This window comes from Peromyscus californicus, unplaced genomic scaffold, assembly GCF_007827085.1.
Source record: "Peromyscus californicus insignis strain IS unplaced genomic scaffold, ASM782708v3 Scaffold_14__1_contigs__length_90479793_seg_2, whole genome shotgun sequence".
Lineage (NCBI taxonomy): Eukaryota > Metazoa > Chordata > Mammalia > Rodentia > Cricetidae > Peromyscus > Peromyscus californicus.
In genome coordinates this window covers 12,791,722-12,809,895 of record NW_026294436.1, presented here as the reverse complement: position 1 = coordinate 12,809,895, position 18,174 = coordinate 12,791,722, and the positions used below count along the sequence as shown (strand labels likewise).

The 18,174-nt window shown below is 44.3% G+C and overlaps 1 protein-coding gene across 8 annotated transcripts in view; it reads left to right on the top strand.

Annotated features, from left to right (window-relative positions):
• The window catches only part of Nckap5 (NCK associated protein 5), a 926,583-nt gene that overhangs the window by 849,152 nt on the left and 59,257 nt on the right, over window positions 1-18,174 (top strand). For 7 of the 8 annotated variants that reach the window (XM_052736785.1, XM_052736787.1, XM_052736784.1 and 4 more), the window contains 2 exons: window positions 10,562-10,873; window positions 15,145-15,281. In XM_052736785.1, coding sequence (XP_052592745.1) covers window positions 10,562-10,873; window positions 15,145-15,281 — 449 coding nt within the window. The remainder of the gene's footprint in view (window positions 1-10,561; window positions 10,874-15,144; window positions 15,282-18,174) is intronic. The other variant, XM_052736792.1, reaches the window with a different exon arrangement.

Sequence of the window (18,174 nt, the reverse complement as noted above, 5' to 3'; positions counted from 1 at the left end):
AGAATATGAGCTGAATGGAAACAGGGCTAACTTTTTAGGACAGCAATGTTGTACATTCACCAAGGAGAAACCATGATTTACTCATGTGGGAATGTAATGAGTTTGTGCACAGTGTAGAATCAGTAAACATCATTAGTCTAGACCTTTAAAACATCTTCCAGCTTGAAAGTGGATTAAAAGAATGCACAGATACAGCTGTATTATAATCAGGTTGCTGGGCGGGGAAGCTAAGAAGACATAAGGGGAAAACAGGAAAAGGGGGGATAAATTGGCTTTTCTACAATTAGAAAAATGATGAACAAGGGCAGGGCTGGGATGAACCATTGTGGTTCTACATCTGTACTGTACCTTAGAACGTTCTGCTGATAAAATTCTACTGGGCACTGAGGAGATGGCTCTATAGGTAAAGCACTTGCTTCCCAACCAGGAGGACCTGAGTTCAACTCCCCAGATCCCAGATAAAGCCAGATAGGGCAACACATATCTGTGATCCCAGCTCTTCTATAGCAAGATTGAAGGTAGAGACAGGAGAATTCCCAGAAGCCCTTAGGCCAGTTTGCCTGGCATATGTAGTATAAACAAGAGACTCCATCTCAAACAAGGTGGAAGTTGAGGGCTGACACCTGAGATGGTCCTCTGACCTCCACATGCATGTTGTATTACAAACATGCATGCATGTGTGAGCGCGCACACACAGACACACACATACACACACACACACACACACACACACACACACACACACACACACGCACACACACACACATACTTTAAAAAACACTGAGTTTATTTAAGTTGATTTTTTTCAGTTAGAAAAAGTGCCATGCTAAGAAGGTCAAGATTTCTGCTCTGGGTGGGAAAGTGGAAGGGGTATGGTAGCCTGTATTTTATAGAGAGCTGAGGGAGCTTCATGCTGTTCTCTCACACATGAGAACTGTGCACTGTAATTGACAGTTCACTAAAGGAGAGATCTAGGCATCTAGGATCCAAGTCTGTTCATAGGTCAGTGATGGAGTACCAAAAAAAAAACCACATCCATTAGCCTATACTTGACTACCATGGTAAATATTGCATAGATGTGTAGGCATTGTTTTCTAAGGGGTTGGGAGCTGACCTCAGTATTTTTCAGTCTGAAGGGATGATAGCCTAGAGTTCAATCTTTAATTTTGCAAGATCAAGAAATATCCAAGGGCTGTAGAGTTGGCTCATTTGGTAAAAATGTTTCCTGAGCTAGCATGAGGACTTGAGTTGATCCTCATCAACCATGTAGACACTAGCCACCTCAATACAAACTTGTAATCCCGACACTTGTGAGACAGAGTTAGGAAGGTCTTTGGAGTTTGCTAGGCAGCCAGTCTAACCAAATTGGCAAATTTCGGGGTTCAGTGAGAGATCTGTCTCAGAAAGTCAGGTGGAGAGAAAATGAGAAAGACATTCAGTGTGGATCTCCGGCCTCTTTGCCCACATGTACATACATACATGCAAATACCTCCATACATAAACACATACACACAAAAGAAACAGTAAAGTCAATAAAGATTCAGAGTTGTATAGCAAATCTGAGACTAGCCACCCACACAACTATGTCAGAAGCCATTCATCAGTAGCAGAAAGGAATACGCCTTAAGGGAGTTTTAGCCTGAAGCTCTTATTGTATATATAAATGCAAGGAAGAGTTCTGAGTGCAAGGTCTACATGGCAATTGGGAACACATTTCTAACCTTTTTAAGTCTATATCCTTCCATGACATCCTACCACAATCATTTATGTGATGCTACTGCCCATGAATATCAGGTTTGAAGGGTATTGACCCAGCTTCAGGTGGTGCTTTTGTATGTTTGTTCAAAATAACTTTCCCTTCGTCTTTACAAAGGGCTTTCATGCTCCACTTTTTTCCTTCAAAAATTTGTAATATAAATTGTTCGCTTTGAGTGTATGTATTAGCACACGCCTTGCACTGCATGTATTTTGAGGTCAGAAGACAACCTCGGGGGTCAGTTCTCTGCAGGCCAGATCTCTCCTGTTGTTTCTGCTGCTCTGTGTACCCCAGGGTAGCTGATCCCTGGGCTTCTGAGTGATCCTCCTGTCCCCGTGCCCCATCTCACAGAAGGAATCCTGGAGTTATAGATGTGTGCTACTGTATGGGGCTTTTTGCGTGTCCCATGGATCAAATTCAGATCATCAAGCTTGCGTTAAGAGCACGTTGACTTGCTGAGCCTTCTTACTTCCTTCTTTTTAATGTTTGATTTCCTCTTAATGGTCGACTTTTTTGCTTATGCTCGCTCCCTATACGGTAGTGAACCAAATTCCCAGCATCTGGTGTTTTTCATGCCAAAGAAAGCTCAAAGGATCACAAAACACATTCACATTCTCTTAAATGTTCTCCAAACCTCAGACGGCTTAAACCTGCTTGAACTTAGAGACTGGGGAGGATTTCCATGCATCCCAAGCCATCACATTGAATTTAACCTTCTAGAAGGTCGTTTTCATGCCACAGCCAGAAGTTACCAAATGACTGGAGATGAATCATCAGTTTAATCATTTTTTTTTTTGTATTGCCTGACAAAACTGTGAGGTAAACTTAAAACAGATAACCTACATTTAATGGATAGGGTTTTGGCAACTGGCTTGGATTTTTTTTTCTTAAGCTTATTTCAGCCAGGCAGATGAAGAGAGAGATGTGCAAATAAAGAAATCTGTGTCCCCATCTGTGGTTTAAGTTTTTTATTGCCAGCACCACACCATGTGGCTTAAAGATGTGTACAAACCTGGAGTTGGCATTTACCAAGACTTACGTACACGACCACTCAGATTATAGCCAAGTTAGGAAAGCACACCAATTAATAGGATGTTCTGAGACTTGAGCACCCACAACCCACTCTTTTTGGCTGTTGACTTGTGATGGATTTTCATTGTGTATTTGGCGCGCCTGTGTACATGGAAAGTGAGAAATCCACCTTAACTGCCATTTCTCAAGTGTTGCCCACCTTGTTATTTAAAGAGGGTCCCTGACTGTTGTGCTAGGCTGGCTGCTCAGCAAACCTCAGGGTCCTCCACCTCCACGGCACCTGGTTTTCAGCCAAGAGTTTTATAGATATAGCAGAAGTTTTCATCGTGAAAAGAGAGAGATTTAAGTTTCGTGTTTTCTGTTTTCCTGGGATCTCTGGGGGTTAAAGAGAGAAAAATCATTAGTAATGTAATTCATTTGAATCCACAAGTGACTAGCTCCCTGCATTGAATCGTAGCCTAGGCCTCCCTAACGTGAGAGCCAAACTCTAACATGCTTCTCAGGCTTTGGAAATGCAGATATCATCCTCAAAAGTTTTAGGTTCAAAAACTGAGGAGACGGCTCAGTCTACAGTGTTCACCTTGTAATCATCAGGCAGGTGCAGTCTCCAGAACTGATGTTTCAAAAGAAAAGCCAGACATGGTGGCACAGGCTTGTAACCCCAGCTCTGGGGAGACAGAGGTCTCTCTGTCTCTCCCTGGGGCTCGCTTGCTAGACAGCCTAGCTATTGTTGCAGTCTGGGCCAGTGAAAGACCCTGTCTCAAAGCCAGACCAAACCAACCAAACAAAAACAAGGGCGAAGACACCTAAGTAGCAACAGCCAAGGTTGTCCTCTGACAACCTGCACACACAAACACATTCACATCGAACATGTGTATACACAGAACATACACACAAATAACATGCACACACATATATGCGCATATCAAAAATGTTCTGATTTTGGAGTATTTCTGATTTTGAATTTTCAGAGAATCACCTAAAAGGTTAAGTGAATATTGAAAACAACGTGGAAGCAGTTTTGGCCCTAAGCTATTTGGGTAAGGGATCTCAGGACATGGTGACAGGTCACTGACTACAAATCATGTGAGCTAACCTTTAGTTGTTTGATGTAACATCCCAAGTCTATGCGAAAGGTAATGCCATGAACATCGTTTGTTTGAGCTTTGTGAATAATGGTAAGGATACATACTGGCTCCCAAATGGACCTCTCAAGAAAATGGCCCCTTCACTTTTGTACACAAGACAGCTTACAACCAACCATGGGTCCTTTGCTCCCTATTCATCAGTTACTCCTTAATACTCCTGATGAGCTCATTCCCAAGGATATAGTTACCAAAAGACAATTGCTTAAGGTTTGTTCCATGGTTAAGAGCACTGGCTCTTCTTCCAGAGGACCCGGGTTCACTTCCCAGCACCCACGTGGCAGCTCACAACTGTCTGTGACTCCAGTTCCAGAGGACCCTACGTCATCACACAGACATACACGCGAGCCAAGCACCAATGCACATAAAGAATAAATCATTTTTTTAAAGAACACATTAAAAAAATAAAATAGAGAGGCTGTTTAATAAAGTGTACCTAGCTGCTGTGGTGTCACCCTGGCTTCAAGGATGACAGCGTGGTTTGCTTTGGATGTCCTGACTATATGGTGGTTAAGTGTCTGCAGGAGGCTTCTGTCCCTGCCTGCCTGAGGCTGCTAACGGAGACTTAGTGAACACTGCTGCATCATCAGCTCTCTCCCAGACTGATGTAAAGAAATGAACTCTGATTATGAAAGTCAAACATCCTTTGATTTTTATTTTCTCAAAATCAGCAAAAAAAAAAAAAAAAGCCAAGCAGGCCAGCAAATCCAGTCCTTCCAGACCCAAAGTCTGTGGTTTCCTGTCCCATTCTTCTGAGTCTTCAGATTCACCTTGTTTATTGATTTGCATGTATTTTTAGTGTGTGTGTGTGTGTGTGTGTGTGTGTGTGTGTGTGTGTGTGTGTGCTGCATGTGGGTGGGTATGTGTGAGCTTGCATGTGTGGAGACCAGAGGTGTCAGTGGATGTCTATCTCCGTTGCCTTCTACCTTATTTTTTGATAAAAGGTCTCTCCATGAGCCTGGAGCTCACCAGTTAGTCTAGCTGGCCAGTGAGCTCCAGGGGTCCTCCTGTCTCCACCCTCCCAGCTCTGTACCACCACACCGAGTTTTTCACCAAATTCAGATCTTCATGCTAATCTGGCAGGTGCGACTGATGAGGTGTTTCCCCAGCCCCCAAGTGGGGATTTTGTATCTCATACGTGAAGTTGACAGTTGAAGAAACCCCATGGGAGACATTTCTCAAAACCTTTCCTCCCCACCACCATCCCACACAGGACCTCTGTTGACTGCCCCCGGGCTGCTGTTGACCTTTTCAGTAAGGTCACGTCCTTCGCGCCTGAAGTCTGAGCCAGGTGAGACTCCTAAGCTGGATCACTTTAGAGAGGTCCTTTCAGAAATGCCTGTATCTGGTTCTGAGAAGGGGAAACACATCCATCCCTTTGCAAACCAGACTTTCCCAGTGTGTTCACTGTGTCGGGAACAGAAGATTCTGAGTCCATTCCTTTGTCAGATTCCTCCATGTCCGGCTGCTGACCAGCCTCAGTGCATCCCAGATGTGCCGAGATGAAGAGTGCCCACGTGACCAGTGTCCTGAGAAGTGGGATTTTTGTCAAGGAGTCATGTGGTTTTCGTTCTAACCTCAGCTTTGAAATGACTGGGCTGCCATGTCCTAAGTGGTCCCGAGAGACTCGTGGGGCTTGGTGGTGGTGACAGGTGTGAGAGCTTGCATTTGGAGACAAATGGGGCAGTAGGAATAAGTGAGAGGGTCAGCCAAGGTCAGAGATGTAATTGGTGACCTTGGAGGACTGAAGCCTGCTGGTACATTGAATGACCCAACCCTTGAACTCATTAGCAAGGCACCTTTGGCAGCCATACTCACGAATACAGATATGAACTTGACATCTGTCTAGGGCAAGACCAAACCAACTCATTGGAGATTCCAAGCAAGCCTGGTCCTGTGAACTTTGTTCTGACTATAGCCATTTAATTATTTTATGAGTTCTTATAATTCTCTGAGAGGGGGAAATAACTGGCCTCAGAAGTACAGTATCCAACATTTTTTCAAGTTACAATATTTTTTGTGAACTGCAGGAAACTAATAGTGCTTTAAAGAAACTACAGAAAGATGCATCAGCACTTTCAATACAATTCTGGCTGCCCAAGGTGGATGCATTCAGAAGGAATTTGCTTGAGGGTGAAACTCTGGCATCTGCCTGAGCCCTTATCCACAGCTCATTTCATAGGTTCCTAAAAATGACACCTTCACATCCTCCACAGTTGGCATCTGGGAATTTTAGAAATTAAAAAGAAAAAGTTGTTAATAGCAAGTGGGTTTTGAGTCTGTCTGCACACATAATCCTCAGAGAACTTAGGAATTCAAAGAGCCCCGTTTACAGATTGTGGTATAGCAGTACTGTGTGCTGATGGGAAAGGAAATAAGGGGACAGACTCCAGAAAATTCCAGTCCTCGGAATGGCACATACATAGAGTTCCATCACTCTTTTGTTTTGGACCCCAAATTTGTTCTCTGTTCTATCATCCGCAGTGGCTACGAGGTCTTTACTAGAGACCTAGCAGAAAGAGTCAGTCGTAAGAGGTGGGGATCACTGAAAACAAAATTAACAATGTCCCTTTGTTGTGTCTGTGTGTGTGGAAATGCACATATGTGCATAAACATGGGGAGACATGAGTTTGATTTCAGAGAGACCCCTCAGTTTCTCTCTACCTTATCATCTTTTATTGTGTGTATGAGTGTTTTCCCTGCATGTGTGTCTGTGAACCATGTGTGGCCTTGGGCCAGTAGATACCAGACAACAGTGTCACATCTCTTAGAACTGGAGGTACAGACAGTTGTGAGCTGCCATGTGGGTCCTCTGTAAAAGAAGTGAGTGCTCTCAACCACTGAGCTATCTCTCTAGCCCCTATCAATTTTTTAAAAAAAAAAATAACAAGGACTCTTACTAAACCTGGAGCTCACCAATTTGGCTCAGTTGGCTAACCAGCCAGCCTTGGGATCATAACATACTAAGACGCCGAGGATTGTTATATGGAAAGAAGGAATGTGGGGAAGGGAGAAGGGAAGGAAGGACGAACAGACAGATGGACAGATGGACAGACTCCTGGCAATGTCTTCTTATTCAGAGAGCTCATCATCTCTCCCAACAATCATAGAGTCTCCTTAATTGGAGAGAAAATAGAAATGGTGAATGTCTTAGTTACTGTTCTAACTAAGGCAACTTACAGAAGGAAGCATTTCATAGGGGACTGACTTGCTCACAGTTTCAGAGGGTGAGTCCATCCGTACAACCATTATAGTGGAGACCATGGCAGCAGGCAGTGAGGTGGGCATGATGCTGGAGCAGGAACTGGGAGTTTACATCCTAATCCACAGGCAGCAAGCAGAGAGAGAGAGAGAGAGAGAGAGAGAGAGAGAGAGAGAGAGAGAGAGAGAGAGAGAGAGAGGCATGATGGCAGGCTTTTGAAACCTCAGAGCCCACCCCCCAGTGACACACCTCCTCCAACATGGCCACACCTGCTAATCCTCCCTAGCAGTCCACCAACTGGGAACCAAACATTCAAATGTATGAGCCTATAGGGGCCATCCTCATTCAGACCACCACAGGAAATGATCTGTAAGGAGAATTGAAAGTAAAGCTGACCAGGTGGAGGCCCTGAAATGAGAAGGCTAGAATTCTACCCTTCTGATCTTAGGGGGCGGGGAAATGACCTCTCAGAGCTCAGCCATAGGAGTCAGGGCCCCACAGCCCATAGCTGAACCAGATCCCATAGCGTATGGAGGTGGGGGGGGGGGGGGGCGGCGGCACCACATTGAGATGGGAGCTGTGCTCTGCCCCAGTCCAGGTATCCTGTGAAGACAGAAGCCCCTCTTCATGCAGGAACTCTGCTTCTACATTAGCTACCTCGCTGTTGCTGTAATAAACTATCGTTACCAAGACAACTTGCAGAAGGAAGAGTTTATTTGATCTCACAGTTCCAGGGAGATAAAAGTCCATCCATTGTGGTGACCATACAGAGCAGCAAGTGACGGGCATGGCAGCGGGAACAGAGAAGCTGAGAGCTCACATCTCAACCGTCAGAGGAGGAAGCAGAGAGTGACCTGGAAATGGGACAAGACAACTAACACTCAAAATCACCTCCATGTTGTACTTTCTCTAACAAGGCTCCACCTCCCGGAGGTTCTGTAACCTCCCAAAATGGCACCACCTACTGAGAAACCAAGTGTAGGGATGCCTAAGCCTATGGAAGATATTTCTGAGTGAAGTCACCACAGCTTCCTAGTATTTCCAAAAAAGTACTAAAATTTCCAGGTCCTAGAGAATCCACCTTCTTTGTCTTTTTTCCCTCTGTATTAGAAAAGTTTCAGTGTGCCAGGTGGTGGTGGCGCACACCTTTAATCCCAGCACTCGGGAGGCCGAGCCAGGTGGATCTCTGTGAGTTCGAGGCCAGTCTGGGCTACAGAGCGAGTTCCTGGAAAAGCTCCAAAGCTACACAGAGAAACCCTGTCTCACAGAAACCAAAAAATGAAAAAGAAAAGAAAAGTTTCAGTTTGCTACTACTTACAACAAAGACATTTAAGGAGGAGAGCGGGGTGATGGGCATATTGGAGTTTGCTACTAACTGATGATGAAATGGGGTTGTATGCGGCACAGATAACGTTGTTTGCCTCTCGGGTCTGTCCTAATACGTCATCAGCACACTGAGCGTTTGGCCCATGTTACCATTTATGATCCCGTCCCTTTTCTACCCTCAGTATGACAGGTGCCATTCTAAATTCCAGAGATTAGTCAAAGAGCAAACGGTAATACTTGGAGCAGCCTACAAGAAACTGGAGCCCACTCTTGTGCAGAGACGTCCCCCCCGCAACTCAGATGGCAGCCATACCACAAGCCACTGTGCCAATAAGCACTGGAGACATGATAGCTAGTAAAAACAAAGATTATGCCATAGCTATCCCACCCCCCTCCATGTCCAAACAGTGCTGAGTTGTATCTCTTACCTACTTCTAGACTTGCAAGGCCCCGTAAGATAACAAGGACATTTCATTCTGAAGTTTTATTGTATGAGCAGAAACTCTATATTACAACCAGATTTTGGAGGCTATCTCATTAGCTTTTATAAACCACATTTCCATCTTAGAAATTAAATAAGAAGTAATTTTTGACAGAAATTTTCCACATAAACTTTTTCTGAAGATGAGATAGAATGTACTGAATTTGTCATATATGTGGTAAAAATCAGCTTAATTTGATTTAGAAAAATACTGGGCTGTCTGGAAGAAATGAAAAATCCAAAAGGTGGAACTAGGGAGATGTCTTAGTAAAATGCTTTACCATTCAAGCATGAGGACCTGAGTTTGATCCCCCAGAACCTATGGGAAAAGCCAGGAATGGAGACAGCTGTAAACCAAACTGAGGAAGAAGAGCTCACTGGCTAGCTAGTCTAGGGGGATGGATGTGCCTCAAGTTCAGTGAGAGGCCATGTCTCAAAAAGTAAAGTGAAGGGGGCTAGAGAGATGGCTCATCAGTAAAGAGCAAATGCTGCCCTTGCAGAGGGCTCGGCTTTGGCTTCCAGCACCTAGATGGCAGCTTACAACTCCAGTTCCCAGGAATCCATTGCCCTCTTCTGGCCTCCAGGGGTACTGCACTCATGGTGCATGTGCATACATTCAGGCAAAAACACTAATACAGAATAAAAAATAAGGTGGAACATGATTGAGGAAGACACCAGACATTGACCTCTGGCCTTCACTTATACACACACACACACACACACACACACACACACACACACACACAACACATACACACACACACAGGGCTGTGATGAATTTTGTCACTGCATAAAGTAGTAATTCAGACTAGCCCTTCTTGAAAAGGTGTCTATCACACACGTATCACATGGTTATCGCTGCTCTGACCCCTAAGTGCATTTGGAATAACCTGTCCTCACTGTCCACTTTAGAGTCTGGGACTGAGTCAGCCACTGAGTGGTGATAATTCATGCAAGAAACACGCCATCCCCTTTGTCAGGACATCACCCGGGTCAGTTATGTGTGCTCATTACACACTTTATTTCCGTTATTAAACTTCACCTAATTGAAGCCGTAGGAGCCCCAGACTGAAATAAAGATAATCAAAAATAATGGTTGGTCTCTAATGATGGTTCCTTTTTCTCTCGACACTCTAGAGAACCGTCTAGTGCCTATGAGCGTGCAACTGTGGCCACCCGTAATGGGCCAACCTTCTTCTTACCTCCTTATGTGAAGGAGATACTTTCATAGTCATGCATCTCACTGGATATTTAGTACACTGGTTTTCAAGTGTGTCGTTTTTCCTTTATGTTATTATCATCATCATCATTGTGTGTGTGAATCCATACAGTGTTGGGGAGGGGCATGAATGCCACAGTGGGCATGTGGAGGACAGAGAACAGCTCTATGGCTTGTTTTTCTCTCCTTCCACCTTTCCATGGGCACATGCAGGTCACCAAGCTTCCAAGACGAGTGTCTTTGCCGACTGAGCCGCCTTACCAGTCCTTTATCAAAATTCTTCTTCTAAATACCTCCCTCTGGCTGCCTTCTCTCCTCCAGATCATAGCCAAAGAACAACCGTTGTTTTCCTATTTTCTGTCAGCCCGCTCTAATTTTTCTCTGTTTTTCTCTATGTTAGAATCAAACTGCCAGATGAGAACATTGGACAGTGGGATCGGAACCTTCCCTCTCCCAGACTCAGGAAACCGCTCGATGGGACGATACATATGCCAGCCGGGCTCCCCAGAGGACACTGAGCCCCTCCCGCCTCTCCAGCCAGCCCCTTGCTTAGCTTCCTCTGCCAGAGCCCAAACCCTGGAACGTGAAGTGCCTTCCTCCACAGACAGCCAGAACTCTTCTGAGTCCACCATCATCCATTCCATATCGGACCCCAGCATGACGGCCAGAGGGATGCGTCCGCAGAGTCACCTTCCCAAGCCCACCTCCTCAGGTAAAGTGCCATCTACTTTCCAATGAAATTGTTCCCACCATAATAGCATGTTTGCTGATGAACATGTAAAACTACCCAGCAGGAGACAAGTCACCCAGTGACCTCTGCCCCACTAAAATGCAGATTTATGGAAATCTCTGCGTACCCTCAGCCAAAAAGTGGAACAACACACATGAGACCTTATCAGGGGCTGGAAAGATGGCTCAGTGGGTAAAGAGCTTACGTTAGCAAACACAGGAACTCTAGTCCAATTCCTCTAACCCATGTGAAAAAGCATGTCTGCAATCTCAGTGTTGAGAGTTAGAGAAAGACCAATCCCTGGGGCTTGCTGACCAGCAAGTCCAGACAAATCAGTAAACACCAAGTGAGAGATGCAGTACAAGGTGTCTGAAGAACAACACCCAAATTTTCTATCCGTTCTCCACACAGCAGAGTACACACACACATGTACACACTCATAAACATACACACATGCACTAATTAACAAAATGACATTATCAACTTACAGTATTATGTTAAGGGATGGGCATTCATAAGAGGAAACAGCACACCAATAGACGACTATGTAAATTGATGAAGAAACAAAAGCATGCAAAATATATTCATGAGATTTATCTTTAAAAAAACCTCCATGTAGGCCTTATTGAATATAGGGGTTGAAGTGACAGCTCAGCAGTTAAAGGTGTGTACTGCTCTTGAAGAGGACCCGAGCTCAGTTCCCAGAACCTTCATTGGGCAGCTTACAACTGCCTGTGACTCCAGCTCCGGAGGATCCAATACCCTCTGTGGCCTCTGAAGGTGCTGCACTCATGCACATGCCTGTACAGAGACACATCTATACACATGATTAAAAATAAAAGACATCTTTTAAAAAAGGATAAACTGAATATAGAAAAATTTAGCCCCAACACACTGATGTAAGTAGAATGTTGTGTGTCCTCTAAACAGAAACTATAAGTCTCCTGACATATTTTTATCTTATTACTGTACATTTACATGCTGCTAAACTATAAAGACATAGTTTGATTGATCAGCAGCAGATTGTGTGTTGACTGAAGAGGAAAGTAACTCACCTTCCCATCGAGACCTGCCTGCAATCAATGGAAAGACGCTTTTATGAGTAAAGACGAGGCCAAGCTAAGGGTCAAAGTGTTTCCATTGTCCCCTCGATTAAAAATATTTATTGCAGACCAGGATGATGCTCAATAATTCTTAACATGTGTGGTTGTGGTGCTGACAAGATGTGTATTAGCACATGAGCTAGAACTCTGAAACAATGCTTTTGTTTATGGCTAGAAGGTCGGAAAGGAGCCACATGTGAAGGTTATATTACAGGTTTCTGAGAACTTAGACGAGAAGGCTGTTAATTAAACATGTTTGAATGGATGTATCAGACTGTTCCTGTGACTAAATTCTTCACACAGAGACAGCAATGGCCAAGGGGCCTCATCAGGACTTGCGCTCCTTCCCAGCCAAGGTTACATTTTTAAAGGCCGTAATGCATATTATTTTTGAAATAAGTGCAGTGTTAATTAATGGCCCAGCCTCCAGAGCTTCAGGGGCGAAATCTTAGTTATAGATTATGTGCTCTATGCCTGAACAGTCGCATGTGTGACCTCAATTCGGCAGCGGGCTGCCGAGTAGACTCCATGATTAAACACTGTCATTATAACAAATTGAATAGAAACCACAAGCTTTGAATTGCTTCATAAGAAGGGGACAGGAAGGAGATTGTTCTGATCTTGCCACTTATATTCACTGCATCCAAATCCCAAGGGTTGTGTCTTAATTAAATTGTCACAAAGAGTTGTAAAAAGGTAGTATATGGGAGACAGTGAGGTGAGCAGACAGGAGGCCATCTTGGGGTCACCCACCCTGAAGTCTCCAGTCCATGACACCCACGGAAGCAGGGCTACTTTCTGATGCTTTCCTCGGTGACCATTTGTTAGGTGGAAAATTATGCCGTGCATAAGTTTCGGGAACGAAAAGGAAAGTGGGTTTCATTTCCTTCCTTCCCAACAACCACTTCCTGTGTGATGTACACCGTTGAACATGGCCTTTTCCTTAACCCCGTTTCAAACATGGAAGCATCTGAACACATCTCACCGTGTTAATAAAAGTCTAATTGCCTTATTTTCTCACTCAAGCAAACTGCTGTGGAGGACTGTGTGGCATGTCCTATTGATAATTAGGGTGGTTTTTTTTAACTTATTTTTTAAAGTTTTCATACAAGTATATAGATTGTGTGTTGTGCCTGCTCTTTTTCAAACTCCCCCCTCTGTCCTTCTCTCTCCTACTGGTCCCCTTTGGCCCCCTACGTACTTTCCCTTCTATTTTTATGTCCTCTGTAAATAGATGATTTTGTGTAGCTATATAAAATATGAGAGAAAACATACAATATTTGTCTTTCTGAGATTGGCACAATTTGCTTAATATTTATTTCTGGTTGCGTTGTTTTCCTGAAAATATTTCCATTCTTCTCATGTATGTTTTCATTGGATGTTCCATATCTATATCGATTTGTGTGTGTGTGTGTGTGTGTGTGTGTGTGTGTGTGTGTGTGTGTGTGTCCATCTGTATCTACAGATGTATATGCCACAATAGGATGCTGACTTACAGAACACCTTCCTTGATCATTCTAAAAGAGAGTCACCATTAGGATCCTTCAGCTTCAACAACAAACACACAAGAAACATGCTCGTCTTCCCTAGCCATCAGAGAATTGTAAGTCAGAACACATTAAAATTCTATCCTACCACAGTTAGAATAAAGGTTATTAAGGAAACAAGTAGCAACAAATGCTGATGAGGATGTGGACCAAAGGGAAGCCTGATACACTGCTAGTGGGAATTTAAACAGTCCAGCTACTATGCAAGTCAGTGTGGAGATCCCTCAAAAACTACTAAATCTTCCATATGACCCAGTTATATCACTCCTGGATATTTCTCCAAAGGACTCCGAAACAAGGCATCACAGAGACCCCTGTACATCTGTTCTCACTGCAGCACTAGTCACAAGGGCTAAGCTGTGGCACCAGCCTAGGTATCCATCAGCAGATAAAGAAAGTGTGATTTGTATACACAGTGGAAATTGGTTCACTTGTGATGAACAAAGTCATGTCATTTGTGGCAAAATGCATACGACTGTAGATAAGCATACTAAGAGAATGACGCCCATCTCAGAAAGGCAAATATCATACGTTTCTTCTGACTTTTCTGTAGATACATAAAATTGTGTGGGGGCATATGCACGCATGAGTGTGTGTGTATGTGTGTGTGTGTGTGTGTGTGTGTGTGTGTGTGTGTGTGTGTGTGTGAAAAGTAAAAGTCAAACTGTGGAAGGGCACAAAAGGAACTAGCAGGAGTGAGGGGAGGCTAGAAAAGGTGAGTCGGGGTATACAAGGAAGAATATGCTCAGCACATAATATATACATACACAAAGGTCTTATAAAAAAACAGCAATGGAAAACAAGGATCCACTGCTCAATGATGTTTAGGAAAGGCTGAAAAATCAGATCTTTTCCATGGCAGTTTGTAAGGGATCTAGTATTAGTCCTCCAAAGTTCTCTTCTCATTGCTGTGATAAAACTAAAGCACTTAAGAGGGAAAGGGTTCATTTGGGTCCACAGTTCCAAGGAGATGCAGCCCTTCACAGTGGGAAGACAGAACAGATGGGAGGAGACGCAGTAGGAGCAGGAGGCTGGCTGGTCACATCGCAGCATCCACACTCAGAAAATAAAGAGAACCGGAAGTGGGGCCAGGCTATGAAACCTCGCGGTCTCTTCCTCCTGACCCACTTCCTCTAGTGAAGCACAACCTTTTTAAAGGTTCCAGAACCTTCTGAAGCAGCATGGCCGGCTGGGACCAAGTACCCCAGATGCATGAGCCTATGGGGACCATTTCACATTTAAACCTCAGCAGCCTCCAAGATGTGTTCATTATTTGATAAACAACATCATTTGAAAGATAGCCTTACTATTTCCTTATGATTTGCTTGCTGAACCCGTTTTATTGTGGAAAGTCTCAAACTGTTTTGAAAGATGTCAGATCCCAGGGCAATACGTTTTAGGTCTCCTCTGTAGATACGTATACACAGTTATGCAAATATTTGGGCAACATAGACTCAAATGGGAAGCAGAATGTCAGGAGACCCAACTTTCCCTATATTCAGACCTTCATTTTATTTTTAAATGTGCCTCCCCTCCTTTCCTGAATTTGTCAAAGGTCAGTGAAAGTCTGTTTTTTTTATTTAACATGCCTTCCTTCATTTAGGAAAAACCAGTTTCCAAAAGCAGAATGAAGCAGAGTCAAAGACCCAGCCTGGCCCATCATTTGACTCTGCTGAGGATGCAGTGGCAAGCGAGCCCCTTTCAGGATGGAGGGGTGAAGATGCTACCACTGAGACCCAGGTGAGGGGGTACCATCTACCTGTCTGTCCTGATTGCAAAATCTGAGCTTCTTGAACCCTACAGAGATAGATTTGATTTTAAATCAAATCTTCACATGGGTTTACCAGGTCTGTATCAGTTACTTTCCTCATCTCTGTGATGAAATACTGGACAGAAATAATATAAAGGAGAATCGGTGCATTTCAGCTGAGTTTCAAGGGATTATGGTCCACGGTAGTAGGAGGGCAGCGTGGATGGTTCCTTTCCAAGGCAGCAGAAGTTTACAGCTGGGACCTCTTCACCTGGTGGCAGCTGCGAGGAAGAGAGAGCTAGGCTGAAACCAGAGCTGGGCGGCATCTTCACAGCAGCCTGGCATCTTCACAGCAGCCCGGTGAGCCACCTCCAGCATCCAGGCTCTCCCAGGCTCTACCACTGAAACACTCCATGGCCTCCTACTGGGTTTTCATATCAGTTTCTGTGACAAATACCCCAGACAAAAAGCAACTTCGAGAGGAAAGGGTTTCTTTGGCCTACATTTCCAGATCGTAGACCATTGTTGCAGGAAGTCAGGACAGGAACTTAAAGTGTTACCATATCTACAGTTAAGAGCAAAGAGAATAAAACCCTGGGTCCGGACTTCCTTGCATCTCCTCTCTTCAGGAACCCCTGCCTAGGGAATGCTGCTCCCCACAATAAGCTCTTCTATCAAATTAACAATTAAGGCATTCTTCTACAGACATGCCCACAGGTGAGCTTGTTCTAAATAATTCCTCTCCTCATAGAGATTCTCTCCTTATGTAATCATATTTTCTGTCAAGTTCAGTTAAAAGTAACCAGCTCACCCCTCAAAACACCAACTGGGGGCATGGTCATGAAGGGTCCAGTCCACATCCAGTTCATAGCAACATTGAAACTTTTATCTATGGCTCAACCTCTACTCAGAATTAATATTAAACTGGAAGCTTATGCAGTCAGCAATTGGTTACTTCTTAAAGGCCATCTTCCATCTGGGGACAGAAAGAGAGTGATACACGGGCAAGGATTGTTCTGTTCTTCTCACAGTTCTGTGCATTTGGACCTTTGTGACCTGCTTTTCTCGTGACTTCTAAGAAGCAAGGAACAAAGCAATAGGATTCAGATCAATGAGAGATTCTTAGGTGTTCTACAAACTGAATTCATGGGGCCATGATTCTCTACTGCATCATTAAGATGTTTCTGGCACCCCAGGGTGGATTCACAGAAAAGCAGACAGCAGACCACAGTGTGTTAAGAGTTCATCTGTGAGGAAATGCTTACTGACAGATCTCATGTAGCCCAGACCAGTCTTGAGTTCATTCTGTAGTTGAGGATGACCCTTAGCTCTTTCTCTTACTGCCTCCACCTCCTGAGGGCTGGGATTCCAGGCGTGCACCACCATACCTGGTTCATGTGGAACAGGGATGGAAGCCAGGGCTCTGGGCACGCTAATCAAGCACTCTACCAGCTGAGCTACATCGCCAGCCCTGAATATACATGCTTCTAAATATTTTTTGGAGATTATACTTCATCATTTCCTCCCTCTCTTTCTTCCCTCCAAAACCTTTCCATGTACCTTCCCTTGCTCTTTCAAAGCATGGCTTCTTTTTCTTTAACTGCTGTTAAATATATGGTGTGTTTGTGTGTGTGTGTGTGTGTGTGTGTGTGTGTGTGTGTGTGTGTGTGTGTGTACACATAAATATTTCAAAATACATACTTATAAGTAACATTATACAGACTGAGCAGGTTATATTTTTGTGTTTAGGAATATACATATTTTTTAAGTACTGAGAGAGAAGGATTTTTTTTCTATTGCCAATCCTCCTTCAAAAAGAAAGCTAGCCAGGGAGGTTGAACTTCACAAGCATGCTGTTCATAGTGGTACAAGCAACCAGCTGAGCCGCATGCCCAGCCTGCCAGCTCGCTTCCTTGTATTATGTCAAATGCGACAAAACATACCTGCCTCCCTGCTCATAAGGCACCAAGGTAAACACGCATCTTTTCTTCCAAAGTTGGTTTCTTTTGCTTGACGGAGAAATGTTAAGAGTCCACTTGTTAGCAGAGTCTGCCCACAGATGCAGGATTCCAGAGACTGAGTAGGTGGCCCAGTGGGTGAGGGAGCAGAGAGTCATTTTGTAGCTTTGTTTCCACGGAGCTACCCACTCTACTTTGCCAGCTGAGAAGAGAAAATATTCTTTCCCCATGTGTGCAGACAGGGCCTCAGGCACTGAGGACTGCAGGCGCAGAGGAGGTAGGGAAGAGGGCAGTCCAGAGCGGCTCCATGCAAGCCGAGGGAAGGAATGGAGAGGGACAACAGGAGAGCCCTGCCTCTGGATGCAAAGACCAGAGGAAGGGAGTCTTAACTCTGCTGGAACCTCTGTATCTGGGTTGCTTAAAAAGCAAATAATATGCTCTTGAACCACCAATAGCTGTGATAACTCACAGCAAAGGATTGGGCATATCAGTGGTCCATTGTGGAGGAAGGGAGGTAGGTCACAGGGCCCCACCCCCGTCTGACAGTCTGTAGGAAGGTAATGGTTGTTGGAGAAAGGACAAACATTTTCTTTCGTGGGCTAACCAATGGTAAGTAAGATGCTCATTCCAGTAAATAACCCACCACTAACACTCCTGCAGATAACCCCTCATCCGCGTTCCTGCAAGCATCCCCTCAGCCCTGCATCTCTAAGTAACCCCTGACTCAGACACATGCAAGAAACCCTAGTTAAAATCAACAGATGTGGGGGGAGATGCTAGTAGAGAGGGGACTTGTTGGGAAGAGGAAAGGGATCAGCAGGAGCGAGAGGGGGCAATAGAGGGTAATGGGGTTGAATATGGTCAAAGTACATTATATACATGTATGAAAAGGCCATGATAAAACCCGTTTTGTTAAGTAGTACAT